Genomic DNA, 22,089 nt, shown 5'->3' with positions numbered 1-22,089 from the left:
ATACAACCCTCAGATTCTTGTTCCTGTGGGCGAGGCAGAATTACCACTTATCGGCAGTGGAAAAAACTGCACAACATACACGTGCAAACAAATAAAGAAATGTAAACAAACTGACTGTGTAATACAGAGAGAGTTGAGGAGTCTGATGGTGGAGGGGGAGCAGCTGTTCCTAAACCTGGTGGTATGAGTCTTGTGGCACCGATAACACTTTCCTGATAGCAGCAGCGAGAAAAGTGTGTGTACTGGATGGTGTGGATCCTTGATGATTGCTGCCTCTCTCCGACAGCAGAGATTCTTATAGATGTTATCAATGGTGGGGAGGGTTTTGCCTGAGCTGTGTCCACTACCTTTTGCAGGACTTTACACTCAGGGGTATTGGTATCCCCATTCCAGACTGCGATACATAGCCAGTCAGTAAGGAGCACATCTATGGCAGCACTCTTTGTTGTAGAGTCTGACTCTTCAGAGAGGGAAAAGACATTTCCGTCCAGGTTGCCCAATGTGGTGCCACAATCCACTACTCCCACTGTGATGAAGTGGTGGTCTTGTTGCTGTGTGGCAACATGTGGAATGATCTAGTGAGGCAACATGCAGAGGCTGCTTGTGAGTTCTGAGGGACATGAACCAAGTTTGCAATGACTCAGCATTGTGAGGCATCGTTCTGAGGTGCAAACAGACTAGCATGGAGAATGCAAACCATTGCTGGAAACAGCCACACCAGCACCATAGACCAATCCTCAGGTCTATCTGATGTGATGGAAGTTGCTGGCTCCCCTTCACTTGTTTGGCTGCACAGTTTTCCCCAACCCATAGAAGGTTCAGCAGTTACAAGCTTAGCAGGTTCCGAGCACAGCAGGGGGAAGTGCAGAGCCCATGCCAGGTTCCGAGCACAGCAGGGGGAAGTGCAGAGCCCATGCCAGGTTCCGAGCACAGCAGGGGGAAGTGCAGAGCCCATGCCAGGTTCCGAGCACAGCAGGGGGAAGTGCAGAGCCCATGCCAGGTTCCGAGCACAGCAGGGGGAAGTGCAGAGCCCATGCCAGGTTCCGAGCACAGCAGGGGGAAGTGCAGAGCCCATGCCAGGTTCCGAGCACAGCAGGGGGAAGTGCAGAGCCCATGCCAGGTTCCGAGCACAGCAGGGGGAAGTGCAGAGCCCATGCCAGGTTCCGAGCACAGCAGGGGGAAGTGCAGAGCCCATGCCAGGTTCCGAGCACAGCAGGGGGAAGTGCAGAGCCCATGCCAGGTTCCGAGCACAGCAGGGGGAAGTGCAGAGCCCATGCCAGGTTCCGAGCACAGCAGGGGGAAGTGCAGAGCCCATGCCAGGTTCCGAGCACAGCAGGGGGAAGTGCAGAGCCCATGCCAGGTTCCGAGCACAGCAGGGGGAAGTGCAGAGCCCATGCCAGGTTCCGAGCACAGCAGGGGGAAGTGCAGAGCCCATGCCAGGTTCCGAGCACAGCAGGGGGAAGTGCAGAGCCCATGCCAGGTTCCGAGCACAGCAGGGGGAAGTGCAGAGCCCATGCCAGGTTCCGAGCACAGCAGGGGGAAGTGCAGAGCCCATGCCAGGTTCCGAGCACAGCAGGGGGAAGTGCAGAGCCCATGCCAGGTTCCGAGCACAGCAGGGGGAAGTGCAGAGCCCATGCCAGGTTCCGAGCACAGCAGGGGGAAGTGCAGAGCCCATGCCAGGTTCCGAGCACAGCAGGGGGAAGTGCAGAGCCCATGCCAGGTTCCGAGCACAGCAGGGGGAAGTGCAGAGCCCATGCCAGGTTCCGAGCACAGCAGGGGGAAGTGCAGAGCCCATGCCAGGTTCCGAGCACAGCAGGGGGAAGTGCAGAGCCCATGCCAGGTTCCGAGCACAGCAGGGGGAAGTGCAGAGCCCATGCCAGGTTCCGAGCACAGCAGGGGGAAGTGCAGAGCCCATGCCAGGTTCCGAGCACAGCAGGGGGAAGTGCAGAGCCCATGCCAGGTTGTTGACAACAGTGCTGGTGTCTCCACATATACAGGAAGATCCATGTACAAGTGTGAGGTGTTACATTTTGGAAAGGCAAATCTAAATAGGTCATATGCATTAAACGGTAGGCTATTGAGATGTGCAGAGCAACAAAGGGATTTAGGAGTTGTGGTAAATAGTACCCTCAAGGCTGATACTCAGGTAGATGGTGTGGTGAAGAGGGCATTTGGAATGTTGGCCTTCATAAATCGGAGTATTGAATGCAAGAGTAGGGAGGTTATGATGAAATTGTACAAGGCATTGGTGAGGCCAAATTTGGAGTACTGTGTACAGTTTTGGTCACCAAATTATAGGAAAGATATAAACAAACTAGAGAGAGTGCAGAGAAAGTTCATGAGAATGTTGACAGGATTTCAAGGTTTGAGTTCCAGGGAAAGGTTGTGCAGACTGGGTCTTTTTTCTCCGGATCGTAGAAGATTGAGGGGGGAACTTGATAGAGGTGTTTAAGATTTTAAAAGGGACAGACAGAGTAAATGTGGATAGGCTTTTTCAATTAAGAGTGGGGGAGATTCAAACTAGAGGGCATGGTTTAAGATTGAAGGGGGAAAAATTATAAGGGGAACAGGAGGGGAAATTTCTTTACGCAAAGGGTGGTAGGGATGTGGAATGAGCTTCCGGAAGACGTGGTTGAGGCGGGATCATTGGTTACATTTATGGAAAGACTGGATCGTTACATGGATAGGAGGGGACTAGAGGGGTATGGACCAGGTGCTGGTCAGTGGGACTAGGAGGGTGGGGATTTGTTACGGCATGGACTAGTAGGGCCGAACTGGCCTGTTCTGTGCTGTAAGTGGTTATATGGTTATCTGCAATTCAAGCAACCGGCAAAAAATAAAAATAAAAATCACAGAATAAATAAGTAAAAAAAATAGGAAAGTTTAAAATTGGTGCACCCAGCTGTTAGTTCACAAATCACACAACATGCAATGTCGAGCAACTGGAAAATCCGCCAGTCCCCATAGGTGCTGGATATCGGTGTTTTACTGATGACCCCAGTTACTACAGTTAACACTTAATAGTGATGACAATCATTCCTCAAAGTCGTCAATTCTCAAGTTCACTTGAATCCTTCGTCTCATGTATCATTATACTTATCTACATGACGATAAACTCTTATTCATCCAGCATAATAGAGAAAATAGTGTAGTCACATACCAGGAAATGGAACTCCGAGGAAGTGTGCGTAGACTGTCTCAGCGTCGGTGCCAAAGTCATTTTCAGCCACAAGTGTGTAGTTCCCGTTGTTATAGTGGGTGGGTTTATCAAAGAGCAGGCACCCATGAAGCCAGTCCCTTGCCTCCTCGTACACCTTGGTTTTGATGTAGTCCGTCTCATTCAGCTTGCGGCCCCGGTGCATCCAGCGAATCGTGGGCAGAGGGTTTCCATAGACCGTAAACTGAATGCAGTGCATGTGTCGCTGTTCAGGTTCTATCAGCTCCACGATATCAGGAGCATCTGGTAAAAGTTTGAGGAGGAAAGAAAAAAAATGGACTCATTATTGTTCAGAAATTCTCCATTTAACATTTCTGATATCATCTCTGCTCTTTCTCCACCATAATAGATGTCAGATCTGGTTACTGCTGAGATCACTTCCAGCAGAAATGCTCTGCTAGGAACATCATTGCTTGTTAAAGGCATCTTGAATCATGCAGGAGACCATTCACCCCCTTTGGCCTGTGCTGGCACTTTCAAGGATCAATTCAGCCTGATACTTACTCTTTCTACACACCCTTGCAAAGCTCATCTCTTCGGACCCAAACCTACCTCATCTAGAGCCAACCATTCACACAGAAGAGTCACCAATCTCATTTCATCTTCAATATTGAATGTCACAACTCCACCATGGCTCTCCAGAAAAAACATTGCTGTCAGTACCATACTTACAGTAGACATGCAAGAGCACCGAGGCATTCGACATCCCCACCACATTCTCTGCGATGCACGTCAGCAGTTTCCCATTATCCTCTGGATTGATGTTAAATAGGGTTAGGTTTACAGCTGAGACTGTGGTCAGGTTATTGTTGGTCTAGCAGAAAGAGAGAGAGAAGAGAGAGAGAGAAGAATTCCTGACTGACCTTACAAAGCAAACAGTGAAAGGCCTGAAAATTGAAGCAATTAGTGGGGTAATTAATGAACAACAGGACCAGAGATAAGATGCCTAGGGTGGAGTTTCTACATTCTTCAGTAACTTCCTCCAATGCAAATTAAAATTCATGTGGTTGTTGCACAGTGCAGGAGTCACTTGTTTCACTTGACTCTGCGATTTTCATGATCACAAATTCTGCTCGAGAAGACTCAAGTTTATATCTCAAGGTCTCCACAAACATACGACTTTGCCCAGCTGCCCCAGCCCTGAAGAGGTGACAATGTCCTTTCCTGATCTGATGCCATTCTTTATAGTGTAGCCAGTCACTTGAAGCCCTCTATGATTTCAAATCTGATTAGACTGTTTTTCATTTACGAATTCACACAATCCTCTATCCTTTACACCCATTAGGAAAGTAATCCTTTGACTTTGCACAGGACCATCATGTTGATTTCAGATACAGGAAGGATAAATGACTGTCAGTGATTACAGCACTTGAGGCCCTGCCTGATTTTGCCATAGAATTTGTGTCAGAGATTAACCTTCTTCATGACCGTTATGCTTCTTGCTAACTAGTGGTAATGAGGTCTTTGACGAAGCTTCTTAAGGACCCCGAATGACATAGCTTGTCCCACCACTCAGAGTAGTTCCCCCTCATGTTTGCCATAAACTTTTCCCCTTTTACTCTTAACCCATGTCCTCTGGTTTGAATCTCAACCACACAATGAAAAAACCCCATCTACATTCACTGTCTATCCCCCCCCCCCCCATACTTTAACTATCAAATCTCCCCTCATTCTTCTGTGCCCCAGGGAATAAAGTCCTAACCTGTTTAACCTTTCTCTAACTCAGTCCCTGAAGTCCAGGCAACAGCCTAGTAAACTTTCTATGCACTCTCCATCTTACTGATAGCCTTCCTGTAGTTAGGCAACTAAAACTGCACACAGTACTCCAAAATTGGTCTCACCAATGTCTTAAACAACTTCAACACCCATCCCAATTCCTGTACTCAATACTTTAATTTATGAAGGCCAATATGCCAAAACCTTTCTTTACAACCCTATCCACATGACAGATCCCTCGGTTCTATCACACTCCTCAGTGCCCAACCATTTACCAAGTACGTCCTTCAAAAATGCAACATCTCACACCTGTCTGCATTAAATTCCATCTGCCATTTTTCAGCCTACTTTAGCAGTTGGTCCACATCCCTCTGCAAGCTTTGAAAATCTTTGCAAATTTACTAATCCAATTTACCACATTGTTATCTAGATCAGTGATCTGGATGATAAACAACAATAGTCCCAGCACCGATCCCGGAGGCACACCACTAGTCACAGGCCTCCAATCTGAGAAGCAATCATCCACCACTACTCTCTGGTTTCTCCTGTTCAGCCATTGTCAAATCCATTTCACTACTTCACCATGAACACTTGGCATTTGAACTTTCCTGACTAAACTCCCATGTGGGACCTTGCAAAGATAACATCTGCCGCCTTTTCTTCATCCACTTACCTGGTAATCTCCTTGAAAAACTAAGATTGGCTAAACAGGATCTACCACGCATAAAGTCATGTTGATTATCCCTAATCATTCCTTGGCTATCCCAATAATTGTATATCCCATCTCTTAGAACACTTTACAATAACTTACCTACTACTGACATCAGGTTCACTGGCCTGTAGTTTCCAGGGTAAATTTTGGAGCCTTTTTTTAAGCAACGGAACAACATGAGCCAACCTCATGTAACCAAGGGCATTTAAAATATTTCTGCACTCGCCTCCCTCAAGATGCTTTAAGACAGCAAGCACCTCCTCCTCTTTAATCTGTACAGGTTCCATGACCTCACTGCTTGATTTCCTTACTTGTCGCGATTCTGTGGCCTTTCCCTGAGTGAACATTAATGAAAATATTCCCCCATCTCATTTGGCTCCATACAAAGCCAACCACCCTGATCTTCAAAGTGACCAATTTTGTCCCTTGCTATCCATTTGCTCTTAATATACCTGTAAAAACTCTTAGGATTTTCCTTCACATTGTCTGCCAAAGCAACCTCATGTCTTCTTTTAGCCTTCCTGATTTATTTTTTGAGATTTTTCTTACATTTTTTATACTCCTCAAGTATCTCATTTTCTGCATGCTGCCTGTACCTGTTATACATCTTTCTCTCCAAAACAGATCCCCTATATCCCTTGAAAACCAAGGTTCCCTATGCCTACTAATTTTGCCTTTGATCCTGACAGGAAAATACAAACTCTACACTCTCAAAATTTCACCTTTGAAGGTCTTCCATTTACCTCGCACATCCTTGCCAGAAAACAACTTTTCCTAATCCAAGCATTCCTCAAATTAAGCCTTTCTCTAATTTAGAATCTCAACCCAAGGCCAAGGCCTATCCTTCTCCATAATCGACTTGAAACTAATGGCAAAATGTTCCCCTACCCACATCTCTGTTACCTGTCCTATTCCCCAACAGGAGATCCAGTAGTGCACCCTCTCTAGGTCATATGGTTTAGAAAACTTTCTTGAACACATTTGATAAACTTCAAGCCATCCAGCCCTTTTACAATATGGGAGTCCTGTCAATATGTGAAAAGTTAAAATCTCCTATGATCACAACATTATGTTTCCTGCAGCTGTCTGCTATCTCTCTGCAGATTTTCTCATCCAATTCTCATCGACTATAGGACAGTTTATAATAGGAGTATTATCATACCTTGTACCTCAGCTCTACCCATATAGCCTCAGGAGATGAGCCCTCTGGCCTGTGAGATTTTCCCTGATGAGCAATACCACTCCTCCCCTTTCATCCCCCCAGTTCTATCACATCTAAAGCAATGGAAGCCTGGAACAATGAGCTCCCAATCCTGCCCCTCCTGTAGCCAAGTTTCACTAATGGCCATGATGTTATAATTCCACATGCTAATCCACAGTCTAAGCTTGTCTGAATTTCCTACAATACTCCTTGCTTTGAAATAGATGCACCTGAGAGTACTTCCCCCACATTCAACCCATTGATCATCTTTTCCCTCCTCCTCTCTTCCATCTGCTCTGGCCTCCTGGTTCCTCTCCCGCTGCCAATCTAGTTTAAACCCACTGGAGCAGCACTAGAAAACCTTTTCAGTAAGATACGAGTTCCCCCTGCTGCTCAGATGCAAACTACCCCTTCGGAGCAGGTCCCACCTTCCCTGGAAGAGCCCAATGATCTAGAAACCTGAATCCCTCCCTACTGCACTGTCTTTAGCCACGTGTTAAGCTACATTATCCTCCTATTTCTAACCTCACCCACATGTGGCACAGGCAGCAATCCCAAGATCACAATCCTCGATGTGTTACTCCAGATGATAAAGATACACTCATTTCAAATTACTGTAATGTAAATACTGAAAATACTTAGCAAGTCAAACAGCATCTGTGAAGAGAGAAGTGGAGTTAACATTTCAGGTTGATGATCTCTCATCAAATGTAAACCAATTTATCTGTATATTATGCAAATTATAAGCAGGAACCTTAAGGATAAAGGATCCAAGAGAATAAAACAAAAATCATGGGAAGACTCGCATGCTGAGTATTTTTAGCAGATTCTTTTTTTTAATTCAGGACCTGGAATACTTTATGGTTAGAAGGATTGAGTTTGTACTTGAGAAATTTATATTTACACAATTCCTTTCACAAACACAAGCCATTCAAATATGCTTTTACCTAATGAAGCACTTTTGACAAATATTCTTTGTTGCAGGGAACGATGTGGTAGTCAGTTTTCACATAGACAGCTCAAGGAAGAATAATGCGACTGTGACCAAATTAACGTGCAGTTCCAATGATTTTGATTGATAGATAAATATTGGCTAGAACACAAAGAACTTTATGGTTTATCTCTGAATTAATGCCATTGATATATATTTTTAAAAAATTAGATATACAGCATGGTAACAGGCCCTTTCGGCCCATGAGCCAGAGCTTCCCAATTACCAAATTGATGTACAACCCCCATACATTTTGGAGAGTGGGAGGAAACCCAAGCCCCCAGGGGAAACCCACGCAGACACTGGGAGAATGTACAAACTCTTTACAGACTATGTGCAACTTGAACCGGTCCCGATCCCTGGTGCTGCAACAGCAATGATCTAACCACTACGCTAAATGTGCCACCCAATTTTTCTTTCGAGTCTCCACTGAAAGATGACACAACAGAAAGTGCAGATAAGGTCCTTTAATGATGCTCCTCTTGAGTGAACAATGAAAGGCAACATCCAGTCATGAACATCAGGCTGTCCTGGGGGTGGCCTGTAATAGCAGAAATTCAATTGAGTTTTTAAAGGAGTTTTTGGTACAGTAAAAACCCTGGTATCTGACACCCATGGGGATTGGTAGATGCCGGATAAGTGTACTTTCTGGTTGCTTGAGACTTGTTTTAACAATGCCTAACAAACTTATCCCGTCACATGTTCCACTGATTTCTGCTCACCAGACATACTGTGATGAATCTTGAATCTGCTAAGCCAGCCACTTGAAAAAGAACACTGTGCCTGAATATTCATCTTCTCAAGGAACTCCTTTCCTTTTACTTGCAACGTGGGTTCTGATATGCAAAGACCTTTCCAAACTAAGCCTTTCAAAAAGAGCTTAGTCCAATAAGTCCACCTTGAGGGTATGAAGCGTGTGACGTCGCACAACACTTATTATCGTTATCGGACCACGTACAACTGCTAATTTTCTGAGACTGGGCCTTAATGTCGTACATGGGTGATGAGCCAATGTTAAATTCCTACAGAAGCACTATTTCATCTGTTTCCACATCTCCACCTTCTGCTAAAGGGTTTAGCACTATTTGTTTACACCTGTTTGGATGTTTTTTTTTCAGCGTGGCAATGGCCCAAAAATAACATCCTGTAAAATGAAATCGGTTTCTGGTGGTCACAAGGAAAGACCTGATTGCAGGTGTTCTCTGGCGTGCGAGTGGAACGGCAAGGCACACCTACTTTAAACTTAACAGTAGACATTTTTATCTATTATTTTATTCTTATTTACTTTAATATTTTTGCTGGTTGCTTGAGGCTGCCAGTTACTTGAATTCAAGATACCAGGGGCTTGAATGTATTTGACAAGGGATTGGTGTTAATTGTTTGCACTGTCTGTGTGGCATCGTTTTTCCCCATCACAGTGAAGGACAGAATTACCCTCCTGCGGATTCATTCAATGCTCCACCATGAGACTTGGCCAACGCACTGATCATTGGTTCCATCGTGACACTCGTGCTGAGGGTCAATGAAGACCACATAGTGCCCCTTCCAACTCTCAGTGCTTCTCCTGCATTCAGAAGCATTGATTTTCCAGCACTTTATAGCTCAAGTAGGACCTGATGATTTTTGAAATGTATGAAAACTGTGTCGTCCCGTCCCCTCGGCAACACCCAGTACCCCCCGCCTGAAAACTCCTGTGCTATCTGATGATCTAACCCACCAGTGGAAAAGGACAATATTAAAGATGGTCTGGGAAATCAATTGGGAGATAAAAATTCTACAAGTAAATAATGTCATGAATAGTCTATGGCTCAGGGAATTACTCACCTGTCCTCCACCCACTGACAGTATTTGTTGTTAGATGATGGATAACAAAGTGAGGAAAAAAAAACTTCAAAATGCATATGGAGGTAAGCTGGTCTTGTGTTCAGAGAAGGTGGATAGGAAATGAGGAAGCACACTTGATTAATGAGACTATTTGTTTGGATTCAGTAGTGTGATGGGTTTTGTCTGCTCGAAGTGTTTGTAAATAATCACAAATAAAACAAAATCCCAATTATAAAGTATGTAAATTATTTATCTCACATACACATTTATATACACACACATGCGTTACATGTATGTTAACATGGCATGTAATCGCCACACTATCAGTCCCCACATGGATCCCACTGCCCAGCACTCTCCTGACCACCCACTGTACCTGTTCAGCATTCTTTAATCCTAAGTGAGAGAGATGCAGTGAAGGACACAATGCCAAGATATCATCTGACATTCATATGCAGCCATGAGCACTCATGGATGTACGACCAAGCATAATTTTAATTTTTACATACATTTTTCCTTATTTTTAAATTGTATTTTTGTAGTTCTATGTAGGGGGGGTGTGTGTGCAATTAGGTTGATAGAAATGTATATGTGCTAATTGAGTTAATTAATATGGAGTGTCCTTTTATTCAAAGGACATTCATTAGTGCGTAATCTAAAAATAAAAATCAGGATCAGATCTCAGTGGTCGGGCAAAGTTGCATCCAAGGAGATGTTCACAGTATTGTGTCAAGAGCAATAGGCCTTTCACACATTAGAACCTGTGCTGGGATATGATACAGAGTTATGAGAGAACCACGGGTGCTCAATGCTGCCAGGGAAGGAAGCCCTGCACACCCACGTATTGGGGGGGGGGGGGGGGTGAATATCCATCCTCATGGGGTTCTGTGCACTTTCTTGCCTTCTTGAGAACCAGCTCCACATATTGGTCAGCTTCCTTTTATCTGCACTGCCTAGTTATGGTGTTACTAACCATAATGTTCATGCAACACCCTTAGAGCTATGAACTTTGAACTATGTTCAAATCCAGTTTTGTCTGTAACAAGTTTGTACATTCTCACTGTAACACGCATGGGTTTTTCATTTTCGTTCCATCCTCCAAAAGGGTTACGGGTTAAATGTGTGTAATTGTGTAGCACGGGTTATTTCTACCATGCTGTAAACTTAAAACTAAATAACCAGGGCCTTGTTTTGGTGAAAAATCTTGTAGTCTTTCTCACAGATATCTGTAAACTGGTCAGAGAACAATTACAAATCTCATTGCTCTGGGACTAGATTCATATATATCAGATCAGGTAAGGACATGCATTTTATCTGAAAAGGTTTACAAAATTCCATTTGTTGACCACACTTAGTATTGTGTTCAATTCAGGTCACCTCATTACAGGAAGGATGTGGAAGCTATGGAGGGGAGGCAGAGGAGATTGACCAGGATGTTGCCTGGATTATGAGGCAAGATTAGCAGAGCTGGGAGTTCTCTCTTTGGAGTGAATGAGGAGGACAGGTGACTTAATAGATGTCGACAAGATTATGAGAGGCACAAGATAGACAGCCCATGCCTCTTTCCCAGGGCAGGAATAGCAAACATCAGAGGACATCTGTACAAAGGGAGGAAGGATTAGGGGAGACATCAGGGTAGGTTTTAATAACACAGTTGTGGAGGCCTGGAATGCCTTACCAGGGGTGGTGGTGTAGACTGGAACAATAGGGCATTTAAGAGATTCTTAGAGAGTTAGATCTTTTTCTTTGGCTTGGCTTCGCGGACGAAGATTTATGGAGGGGGTAAAAAGACCACGTCAGCTGCAGACTCGTTTGTGGCTGACAAGTCCGATGCGGGACAGGCAGACACGGTTGCAGCGGTTGCAGGGGAAAATTGGTTGGTTGGGGTTGGGTGTTGGGTTTTTCCTCCTTTGCCTTTTGTCAGTGAGGTGGGCTCTGCGGTCTTCTTCAAAGGAGGTTGCTGCCCGCCAAACTGTGAGGCGCCAAGATGCACGGTTTGAGGCGATATCAGCCCACTGGCGGTGGTCAATGTGGCAGGCACCAAGAGATTTCTTTAGGCAGTCCTTGTACCTTTTCTTTGGTGCACCTCTGTCACGGTGGCCAGTGGAGAGCTCGCCATATAACACGATCTTGGGAAGGCGATGGTCCTCCATTCTGGAGACGTGACCCATCCAGCGCAGCTGGATCTTCAGCAGCGTGGACTCGATGCTGTCGACCTCTGCCATCTCGAGTACTTCGATGTTAGGGATGTAAGCGCTCCAATGGATGTTGAGGATGGAGCGGAGACAACGCTGGTGGAAGCGTTCTAGGAGCCGTAGGTGGTGCCGGTAGAGGACCCATGATTCGGAGCCGAACAGGAGTGTGGGTATGACAACGGCTCTGTATACGCTTATCTTTGTGAGGTTTTTCAGTTGGTTGTTTTTCCAGACTCTTTTGTGTAGTCTTCCAAAGGCGCTATTTGCCTTGGCGAGTCTGTTGTCTATCTCATTGTCGATCCTTGCATCTGATGAAATGGTGCAGCCGAGATAGGTAAACTGGTTGACCGTTTTGAGTTTTGTGTGCCCGATGGAGATGTGGGGGGGCTGGTAATCATGGTGGGGAGCTGGCTGATGGAGGACCTCAGTTTTCTTCAGGCTGACTTCCAGGCCAAACATTTTGGCAGTTTCCGCAAAGCAGGACGTCAAGCGCTGAAGAGCTGGCTCTGAATGGGCAACTAAAGCGGCATCGTCTGCAAAGAGTAGTTCACGGACAAGTTTCTCTTGTGTCTTGGTGTGACCTTGCAACAAGGTCGGGTCAGATACAGCAATGAGCTCTCTGAACCCTTCTCCATTAACAATGGCGTGAAGCAAGGCCGTGTTCTGGCACCAACCCTCTTTTCAATCTTCTTCAGCATGATGCTGAACCAAGCCATGAAAGACCCCAACAATGAAGACGCTGTTTACATCCGGTACCGCACGGATGGCAGTCTCTTCAATCTGAGGCGCCTGCAAGCTCACACCAAGACACAAGAGAAACTTGTCCGTGAACTACTCTTTGCAGACGATGCCGCTTTAGTTGCCCATTCAGAGAGTTAGATAGATGGAAGAAAAATAGAGGATTATGAGGTATATAGAACAATACAGCACAGTCCAGGCCCTTCAGCCCTCAATGTTGTGCCAACCCATATAGTCTTTCCTAAAAAAGTAATAAACTCTCCCTACCCTGTAACCCTCTATTTTTCTTTCATTCACGTGTCTGTCCAGAAGATTTCAGGTTTTTTGTTTTTTTTTAAAATATAAAAGGTATATATAGATCACAACATCATGGATTGAAGGGCCTGTACTGTGTTGTAATATTCTATGTATGTCTGCTCAGTTAGTTACTGATACCAATATGGGAGGGTTAAAAATTCCCCCCCCCCCCCAGAAGATCACAGTTCCTAGTTTCTGAATACCAGCCCATTATTTTAACTGCCACATCCCCACTGCCTACCATTTGCTCATTGTAATGATACCAAGTGGTTATACATCTTTCTCTCCAAAACAGATCCCCTCTATCCCTTGAAAACCAAGGTTCCCTATGCCTACAGGGCCAGCGACCTGGGTTTGAATCCAGTGCTGTCCAATTTCCTCCCACCCTCCAAAAACAAGGGGTTTAAATCAGTTAATTGGTGCATTTGGGCAGTACAGGCTCATGGGTTGGAATGACCTGGAACTGTGCTGTATCTCTAATACAATAAAAAGACAATGATGCTTAGGAGCAGAAATAGGCCATTCAGCCCATTGAATTTTCCTCACCAAAAAACTTTCACCTACAATAAATGTTGTACCTCATCTCCAGCACTGGCCTTGCCCCAACTGCCTCCTTACTCAGTATTCCCTGATCTGCTCACCTTCTCACGTCTTGAGAACAACCCGTTTGAAAATCATTGAACAATTTTTTCTTACTGAGGCTAATAGTTAAAATGCTGGTGATTTCTTTTGTCAAAAGTAGAAAAATGTGAATGTGCACTTGGGGTCAGGCTCCAAGGAATAAAACATGTCCCTCCGCTCCGCTAAAGAAGGACTCATTATACAGACTCTCAAGTTGGTTTCCAGGATGCCTATAATCATTAATAACCCGCTTCTTCTGGGTTTAAAATGTTATTCTTTCATGTACAACTGAAAGCTGCTAGTGACAGAAAGTACTCGTGATTAAAGTAGCAGCCACTTGTGACCTTTGTCACTCATCATCCATCTTCACTAAAGGTAAAGCAGCTGACCGAGAAGGCTCGCGAGCTGTAGTTATCTGCTTTCAGAATGAACACAAGACAAAAATCAGGATCTGTCATGGTGTGATTTACTTCAGAGCTGGATGAATCATAGAGTCATGGAATATAGGTGCGGGACGAGGACATTCCCCTCGAAGAGCTTGCACCACCATTCATTAAGATCGTGGGTGATCTTCTGACCTCCATACCCTAATCTTGCCTTCTTTCATTGATCCTTTTAGTATGTTAAGGCTGTTAAAGGATACTGATCACTTCCTGTGAGAGCAAGATCTGATTTAGTGGGGCCTTAATGTCCAATCAGGCCTTGCATGAAAAACAACAGACTGTCCTGGGAGTAGCCAATGTTGCGGAATTTCAACCAAGAGCTTCCAGGAAGGTGCAACTGACTCAGTTTTCACATTGATCTCCAAGCAATTCTGGGACCAAACCACTCCTAGGATAGTCTAAGCTCAGCAACTGTAACCTCATCAGCAACTGTAACCAACCCCAAATCCAGTTTGGCTTTGTCCCTCCTCCCTCTCTCCCCCCCCCCCCCCACCCCCAGAGTCTCTCACAATACCTGTCCCTCTCGCAGATTTTTCTTGTCAGAATGTGCCGTGCACAGTTGGAAACCCTTTGAGCTTGGTAGTGACTGAAACCTGCAGCAGCAGGAACAAAATTGTCCTTCATGCTCCATGCAATAATCATAGTTCACTCATTAGGGAATTCTGGAACTTCAAGTAAAGAGAATTTCTCCCTTATAAACAAAATCCAATGGCATAAACAGCCTAATTAGTTCCTATAATTAGCTATACACATTTGTAAACTCCGTGTACATGAATTGTGGAACATTAAATACTGCCCTTTCTATATGGAGACAGCATACAATCTGCATATTTCTTTTGTAAAATGTACCCTAAATCGTCACCAAAAATATTCATTTAACAACATTTGCACATTCGCATTACAAGTCTGCAAAAGGTGAGGTCAGTTGTCTGGTGTCCTGGTTTCAATCCTGCTTTTTAAAGGAGAATTGGCTTGCCTGCAGAAAGCAGAGGGTAGTAGTAGATGGATCATATACTGCCTGAAGTTCCAGAGGGAACAGTTCTGGGACCCAACTTTGTCATTTTTATAATCAACCTGGATGAAGTAGAGGGATGGGTAAGTATTGTGGATAAGGCAGAAGGTTGTTGTAGGTAACAAAAGGATGCAGAATCAGATGGAAAGGGGCAGACAGAGTTCAATCAGGGTAAATGTGCACTGATGCAGTTTAGAAGGTCAAACGAAGTTTAATGGCAGGATTCTTTACAGTGTGCAAGAACAGAGGGAAATTGGGGTCCAAATCCATACTTCTCCCAAGGTTTCTGCTCAGGTAGATAGGGTAGTTAAATACGTTTATGGTATTCATTAATTGATCTGATTTCAAGAGTCATGAGGTAATGTTGCTGCTCTATAAAACTCTGGCTGGACCACACTTGGAATATTGTGTTCAGGTCTGGTCACTTCATTGCAGGAAGGGCGTGCAAGTTATGGAGAGGATGCAGAGGAGATTTAGAGGATGTTATCTGAATCATAGAATGTGTCTGATGAGGGAAAGTCAACAGAGTGATGGCTTTTCTCTGAAAGGAAGAAGGATGAGGGGTGACTTAGTTCTACAAGATTATGAGAGGCATAGACAGGACAGGGTTGAAAGCAGCAAACACTAGAGAACATCTGTACAAAGTAAGGAGAGGAATGTTTAGGGGAGACATTCAGGCTTACCTTTTATTTATATAAACACAGTCACTAGTGGGTGCATTGCCAGGGGTGGTGGTAGAGGCTGGTACAATAGAGACATTTAAATGGATACTAGAAAGTGTTCAGCATAGACTAGAAGGGCCAAGTTGGCCTTTTTCTGTGCTGTCATTGTAATATGGTTACAAGAAAAATAAAAGTTATGGGTGTGAGGTAAGAAAGAAAGACAATTTGTTGAGTATCTGTTGTCACAAAGGGCTTGCACTGAGCTGTAATATTCTATGATACAGGGGTGCCAAACTGGTCAAGATGGTAGAACTACTGCCTTGCAACTCCAACATCCAATGTTCAATCCTGTCCTCTGTTGCTGTGTGATGCTTTCCCATACTTCCTCTGAATGGATTGAAAGGTGCAAATGTAAATGGGTGCTTGGTCGTCAAAGTGGACTTGACGGTAGACTCAGCAAACCCCCGGAGACAAAGAGAGGGTGGAAACAGGCCCCTCAGCCCATCAAGTCCACAATGACCATTGGGCATCCATTTACACCAATCCTATACATGCAATTTTATCCCTTCCACATTTCCATCACCTCCCACTCATCCATACACCAGGTGTAATTTACAGCAAGCAAATACTGAACCAACTGAAATCTTTGAAATGTGGAAGGAAATTAGAAGACATAGAATTACCCACACGGTCATATAAGAATACAAGAAATAGGAGCAGGAGTCGGCCATCCAGACCATCAACCTTGTTTTACCATTCAATGAGATCATGGCTGATCAGATGAATGGCTCATCTCCACCTATCTGGCTTTTCCCTAAATCCTTTAATTCCCCTACTAGGTAAAAATCTACTAATCTTGTCTTATATTTACTGAGGTCGCTCCTCTGGGCAGTGATTTCTACAGATTTACCACCTTCTGGGAAAAGCAGTTCCTCCTCATCTCCATCCCAAATCTACTCTCCTGGATCTTGAGGTTATGTCCCCTAGTTCTGGTCTCCCCACAACTTTCTCACCTCTATCCTCTCTATAGATTTCATAATTTTTATGTTTAATATAGACATATTTTTATATCATTTTAATTTACAAGGAGAACATGCAAAGTTCACACAGAGAGCAACTGAAGTCAGAATTGATCCGAGATCACTGAAGTGTGATACAAAGTTTGTACAATCTAAGCCACAGTCTCGTCTATGATCAGTAAGTGAAATCAAAACTGCAGAATTAGGATAGGCAGCACTGGAGGTGATGAGAAACAAGATTAACATTTTAAGACAAATTACGTTTCAGTTGTAGGAAAGGTGGACAGTAGATGGATAGGACAAGAGGAATATCACTGTTAATGCCAAGCCAGTGCTTACACAAGTTTCCCTCTATCTCTCCCCCCCCCCCCACCCTCTCTGCAATTTAAAACAAACTAATTTCTTTCCTCTTCCAGTTTAAAACCTGAAACACTAACTGTGCTGCTCAACTCTTCGATTGAACCTTGCTTCATTGTGAATGGCTCCTTGGTCACAGACCTAGAAGGTGCCAATGAATTCTGCACACACCTCAAGGTCAGTAACCTTTGCTTAAGTTTGCCCAGTAGTCCAATATATTAACTTTCCTGCCTCCGATTCTGAGCTAACAATGCATTGCAGAAGCTGCCACTTAGCACAAGGGATGAGAGATGGTGCCATGTAGCTGAAATGTTAACTAGGAACTGCATCTGCTCCTTCAGGAAAGGCAAGTGAACCTAAAGCAAGTTTTCAAAGGCAAGCAGGGATGTCTTCTGTGGTAGTTACCCCTTAACCAGTGAGGCTGAATAAGTCGAGTCTGCATCCTTTGGAATTCAGAAGAATGAAGGGTGATCTTGTGAAGAGAGTTAGACAAGTCAACCCATAGAAAGCTGCTGGTCCATACAACATTCCCGGTAAAGGGCTCAGGGATGTGCGGCTCAGCTGGGAGATGTTCTCACCAACTTCTTTAACATCTCCCTGAGAAGCGCTGTGGTCCCAACATGCCCAAGAAGTCATTTCTTTCCTGCCTCAATGATTACCATCCTGTCACATTCAAGTCTGTCGTCATGAAGTACTCCAGGAGGCTCATCATGGGGCACATCAAGCATCTGGTGCTCCCATCAGGGAAACCCTTGCAGATCGCATACAGATCCAATCACTCTACAGACAATCTCATTGCCACTGCCCTCCCTCTAGCACTCACCCACCTGGAAAATAAGGATTCATATGTTCATATTGACCAGCTTGACATTCAACATGATCATACCAATACCTGATAGGGAAGTTGAACCTGCTAGGACTAAACACCTCCCTCTACAATTGGATTCTTGACTTCCTGACGTGGAGATATCAGGCAGTCCAGATCAGTAACAGCACCTCCAAGACCATTACACTGAACACATTTCCCCCCGCCCATCCCGCCCCCCACAAGGATGAGTGTTGAATCCATTATTGTTCTCTCTGCTGACCCATGACTGCAGTGGGTCTGATCAGTAAGAACGATGCGTCAGCATTCAGAGAGGAGATGCAGTCACTAATGGACCAGTGCAGAGCCTGTATCTGAACGTTAATTAAACAAGAGACTGTTGTTGACCAGGAGGGCCAAGGGGACCACACTCTACTGACCATTGATGGCTCAACCACTGAAGTCATCAAGAGTATCAAGTTCCTTGGAGTGCCCTTGGCAGAGAATCTCACCTGGTCCCTTAACACTAGCTCCATAGCCAAGAAAGTCCAGCAACGCCTCTACTTCCTGCGAAGGCTGAGGAAAGTTAATCTCCCACCCTCACTATGTTCTACAGAGGATGTATTAAGAGCATCCAATGCAACTGAATCACCACTTGGGAGCTGTAACACCTTGGACCACAAGACTCTCCAGAGGGTAGTTAAGTCAGTGGAAAGTATCATTTGGGGCTCTCTTCTTACCATGAGGGACATGCAGGCAAAAGGCAATAAACATTGTGAAGGATTCCACACACCCCTCATGTAAACTGTTCTCTCTCATGTCCAGATTGGGTAACAGTCTCTTTCTTTCCTCCCCCTCCCCACCACCACCAAACCATCAGGCTCCTGAATTCCCAGAACATTGGATAGGGAACTATGGACTGTTACTATACAAGTTTTAATATTTCAATGTGTTTAACTTCTATTCTAACTTGTATTTATGTGAATATGCTCTGTGGACCTGGAGAAAAACCATCTTGTCTTTACCAAGCAAGCATGGTATGTACGCTAAAAAGATGACAACTCAATTGTAATGGAAGATTCTCAAGTAAGAAAATTGAAGATATAGGTGTGAGGTGGGGTTAGTATAACATCATGGGCTGAAGGGTTGGTACTGTGGTGCCAACAGCCAGGGAACACTGGTTCGTTGGGTTGTACTTGTTCAATCAGATGACAATAAACTTGACTTAATGTTCTAAGTGGGCATGGCAGAATACATGTTAAAATGATTTTATCTGTGAGAGAATCTTGATCTACATCTACAGGTTTAAGGGGCCAATCATTTAAAACCACATACAGAAATTTCTCTCGGAGAGTGATGAACCGTTAATAATATTTTGTCACAGGAAGTTGTGGAGATGAGCTCATTAGAAGCATTTATGGTGGAAGGCAGGTAAATATTAGAAAGGTGTAGGGATTGAGGACCTGGCACCATGATGACATTGAATGGCAGGGCAGGGTTGAGTGACAAATCTGATTGCTATTTCCTGATGGGTACATCTGTTGTTTGTTGACCTTCACTATGTATAAATTAGAAATTGGTCTCAAAGAGTGTACAACTTTCATAAGTTACTCATAGGCTATGCAATAGCTTGCAAGGAAGTGCAACATACATGAAACATTATTTACCACTGTGTTTGACTACAGCTAGGCCTTAATCTGATGTAATCTGAAATCTATATCCATATACTTCTGCTGACAGACATTGAGTGGCGATAAGGTGCAGGAAGGGCAATTCTTGTCTTTCACCTGACATTCGGGCTAGTTGAGGAGAGCTGACTAACTAATTCAGCATCAGCTGCAGGCAGATCCCGAGTCCCTCTCCTTTCGAGCCCTAAATAACACACTCTGATGCTGAGTTACATAGTAAAGCATTGGGGAGCTTTCAATTCCACTTTAATAAAAGTCACAGCAGAAGGTCGGCACAAACTGCAAAATGAACATCGATACCAAACAGTTAGCAAAATGGCTAGTGGAATTATTGGACACCAGGCTCATGAATATCCGATATCTCCATCTCCAACAACAATTAGTCACAGGCTGCAAATTTATTTCAGCTTCGCATCATAAAATTGCCCCAATTTTAATTCATTCATGTTTTAAAAGGTCAAGTAATGAACATTACAATCAAGGAGAAAGGGAGAAAATGATTAGTGAGGACATCAGAATTCATCTTAATCCTTCTTCCTGCTCTCCTGCTGTTTGCCCCAATTGACAGATAATGTAATCTCTGGTCTTTGTATTGGCTGTAAATATCTTGCCTCTTGCTAGTTTTTTGTCTGCGAGCTCGTCAGTCCAGAGGTTCCCCCCAAACCTGTTGGATTAATTTTAATGAACGAAAATGCACTCACTTATTAAATGCCATACCAAGCAAATTGATTAATGTTTTGCAAACCTTTTCTTGCTTTATCACTTTCCAGTGAATTATTCTCTCAGTAAATTACTTCAATCCACAGGGGCCAACATTAAGCAGCCAACATGCATACAGTAAAATTGCACTAAGATCAGTTAACATGATTCTTCCAGAGTTGGCCACAGTTGAAAACTGTTGTGTTGCATGGATAAACATCATTCAGCCCATTTAATTTGTGGCAGTAAAAGATGTACATTAAAACATCAGTATCCAGAAGCTATAGGGATTGGTAGATGCCAGATAAGTGAATTTTCCAGTTGCTTGAGATTGCATGTTGCTTGGTTTGGAGAATTTACCGCTTGCAGGTAGGACAATTTTAAACTTGCGTCTTTTTTACCTTTTCATTTTCTGCCTTTTTTGCCAGTTGCTGGAATTCCAGATAACAGGGATATTTCTGCATTTTGTTTTGTGAAGATGGAATTGTGTAAACCTGATAATTTGTTGGGGTAGTTCAAGTGCATGCCATGAAATAGGAGGGTGATGAAGATCCTTAGAATACACTTGGATGGTGTTGGACTAAAACAACATTACATGTTCCAAACATTTGGTCAAACTCCACCAGCAATTGTCTGTCAATACTGTACTTTCACTGTCACATACATTTCATTGTAAATGCATCCCATGATGAAACCTGCATTAAGGTCAAAACTATTTCATTTCTCACTGGTCCCAATTATCTTTGATAAGAAGAGTCTTGGCATCCCATACAGTAATGGCTCCATCAGTGTGATACAGTTGCTAAAGAGAAATGGATCAGAGGTCAATCTACAGGATCACAAGGGTGGCAGAGAGCATCACTGGAGTCTCCCTCCCCCTACATCAATATGATCTACTGGGATCATTGCCTGAAGAGGGATGCAACACCACTGAGGACCCCTTCCACCCCACACACAGCATCTTCCAGCTGTTCCCTTTGCTGAGAGATACAGGAGGATCAGAGCAGCTTCTTAACCATAACCTTCTACAGCACAGAAATAGGCCAGTTCATCCCTACTAGTCCATGCCAAACATCTCCTACCTGATCCCACTGACCCACATTCGGCCCATAGCCCTCCATACCTCTCCCATCCATGTACCTATCCAACTTTTCCTTGAATATCAACATCGATCTCTCTTCTACCACCTCTGCTGGAAGTTCAATCCATACCCTCCACCACCCTCTGTGTGAAAAAATTTCCCCTTGTATTTCCCCTAAACCTTTCCCCTTTCACTCTCAATCCACACCCTCATTTGAATCTCCTCCACTCTCAATGGGGGAAAAAAAGCCTGTCCACATTGACTACCTGTCTCCCTTGTAATTTTGACTACCTCTACCAAATCACCCCTCAACCTTCTACACTCCAGGGAATAAAGTCCCAGTCTGCTCAACCTTTCCCTGCAACTCAAACCCTGAAAACATTCTCATAAACCTCTGCACTGTCTCAATACTGTTTATATCTTTTCTGTAATTCGGCAACCAAAACTGCACAATATTCCAAATTTGGCCTCACCTATGCCTTATAAATTTTCAACATAATATCCCAACTCCTGTGTTCTATACTCTGATTTATGAAAGCCAACATACGAAATTCCTTCTTCAACACCCTATCCACGAGATTCAACTTTCAGAGAATTATGTACTCCTAAATCCTTTTGTTCTTCGACACTCCTCAATTATCTACCATTTAATGTGTATGACCTATTTTGATTAGTCCTACCAAAATGTAGCATCTCACATTTATCAGCATTAAACTCCATCTGCCATCTTTCAGCCCACTCTTCTAACTGTCCTATATCACCCTACAAATTTTGATAATCTTCCTCACTATTCACAACACCGCCAACCTTT

General features: G+C 44.0%; 1 protein-coding gene across 20 annotated transcripts in view; it reads right to left on the bottom strand.

Annotated features, from left to right (window-relative positions):
- Positions 1-22,089, bottom strand: part of LOC138749886 (NT-3 growth factor receptor-like) — an 894,662-nt gene that overhangs the window by 449,940 nt on the left and 422,633 nt on the right. For all 20 annotated transcript variants that reach the window (XM_069911895.1, XM_069911896.1, XM_069911893.1 and 17 more), the window contains 2 exons: positions 3,890-4,031; positions 3,161-3,460 (listed from right to left, as the gene is read on the bottom strand). In XM_069911895.1, coding sequence (XP_069767996.1) covers positions 3,161-3,460; positions 3,890-4,031 — 442 coding nt within the window. The remainder of the gene's footprint in view (positions 1-3,160; positions 3,461-3,889; positions 4,032-22,089) is intronic.

Source organism: Narcine bancroftii, chromosome 14, assembly GCF_036971445.1.
Source record: "Narcine bancroftii isolate sNarBan1 chromosome 14, sNarBan1.hap1, whole genome shotgun sequence".
NCBI classification, from domain to species: Eukaryota; Metazoa; Chordata; class Chondrichthyes; order Torpediniformes; family Narcinidae; genus Narcine; species Narcine bancroftii.
This window is presented reverse-complemented; position numbering and strand designations above follow the sequence as displayed.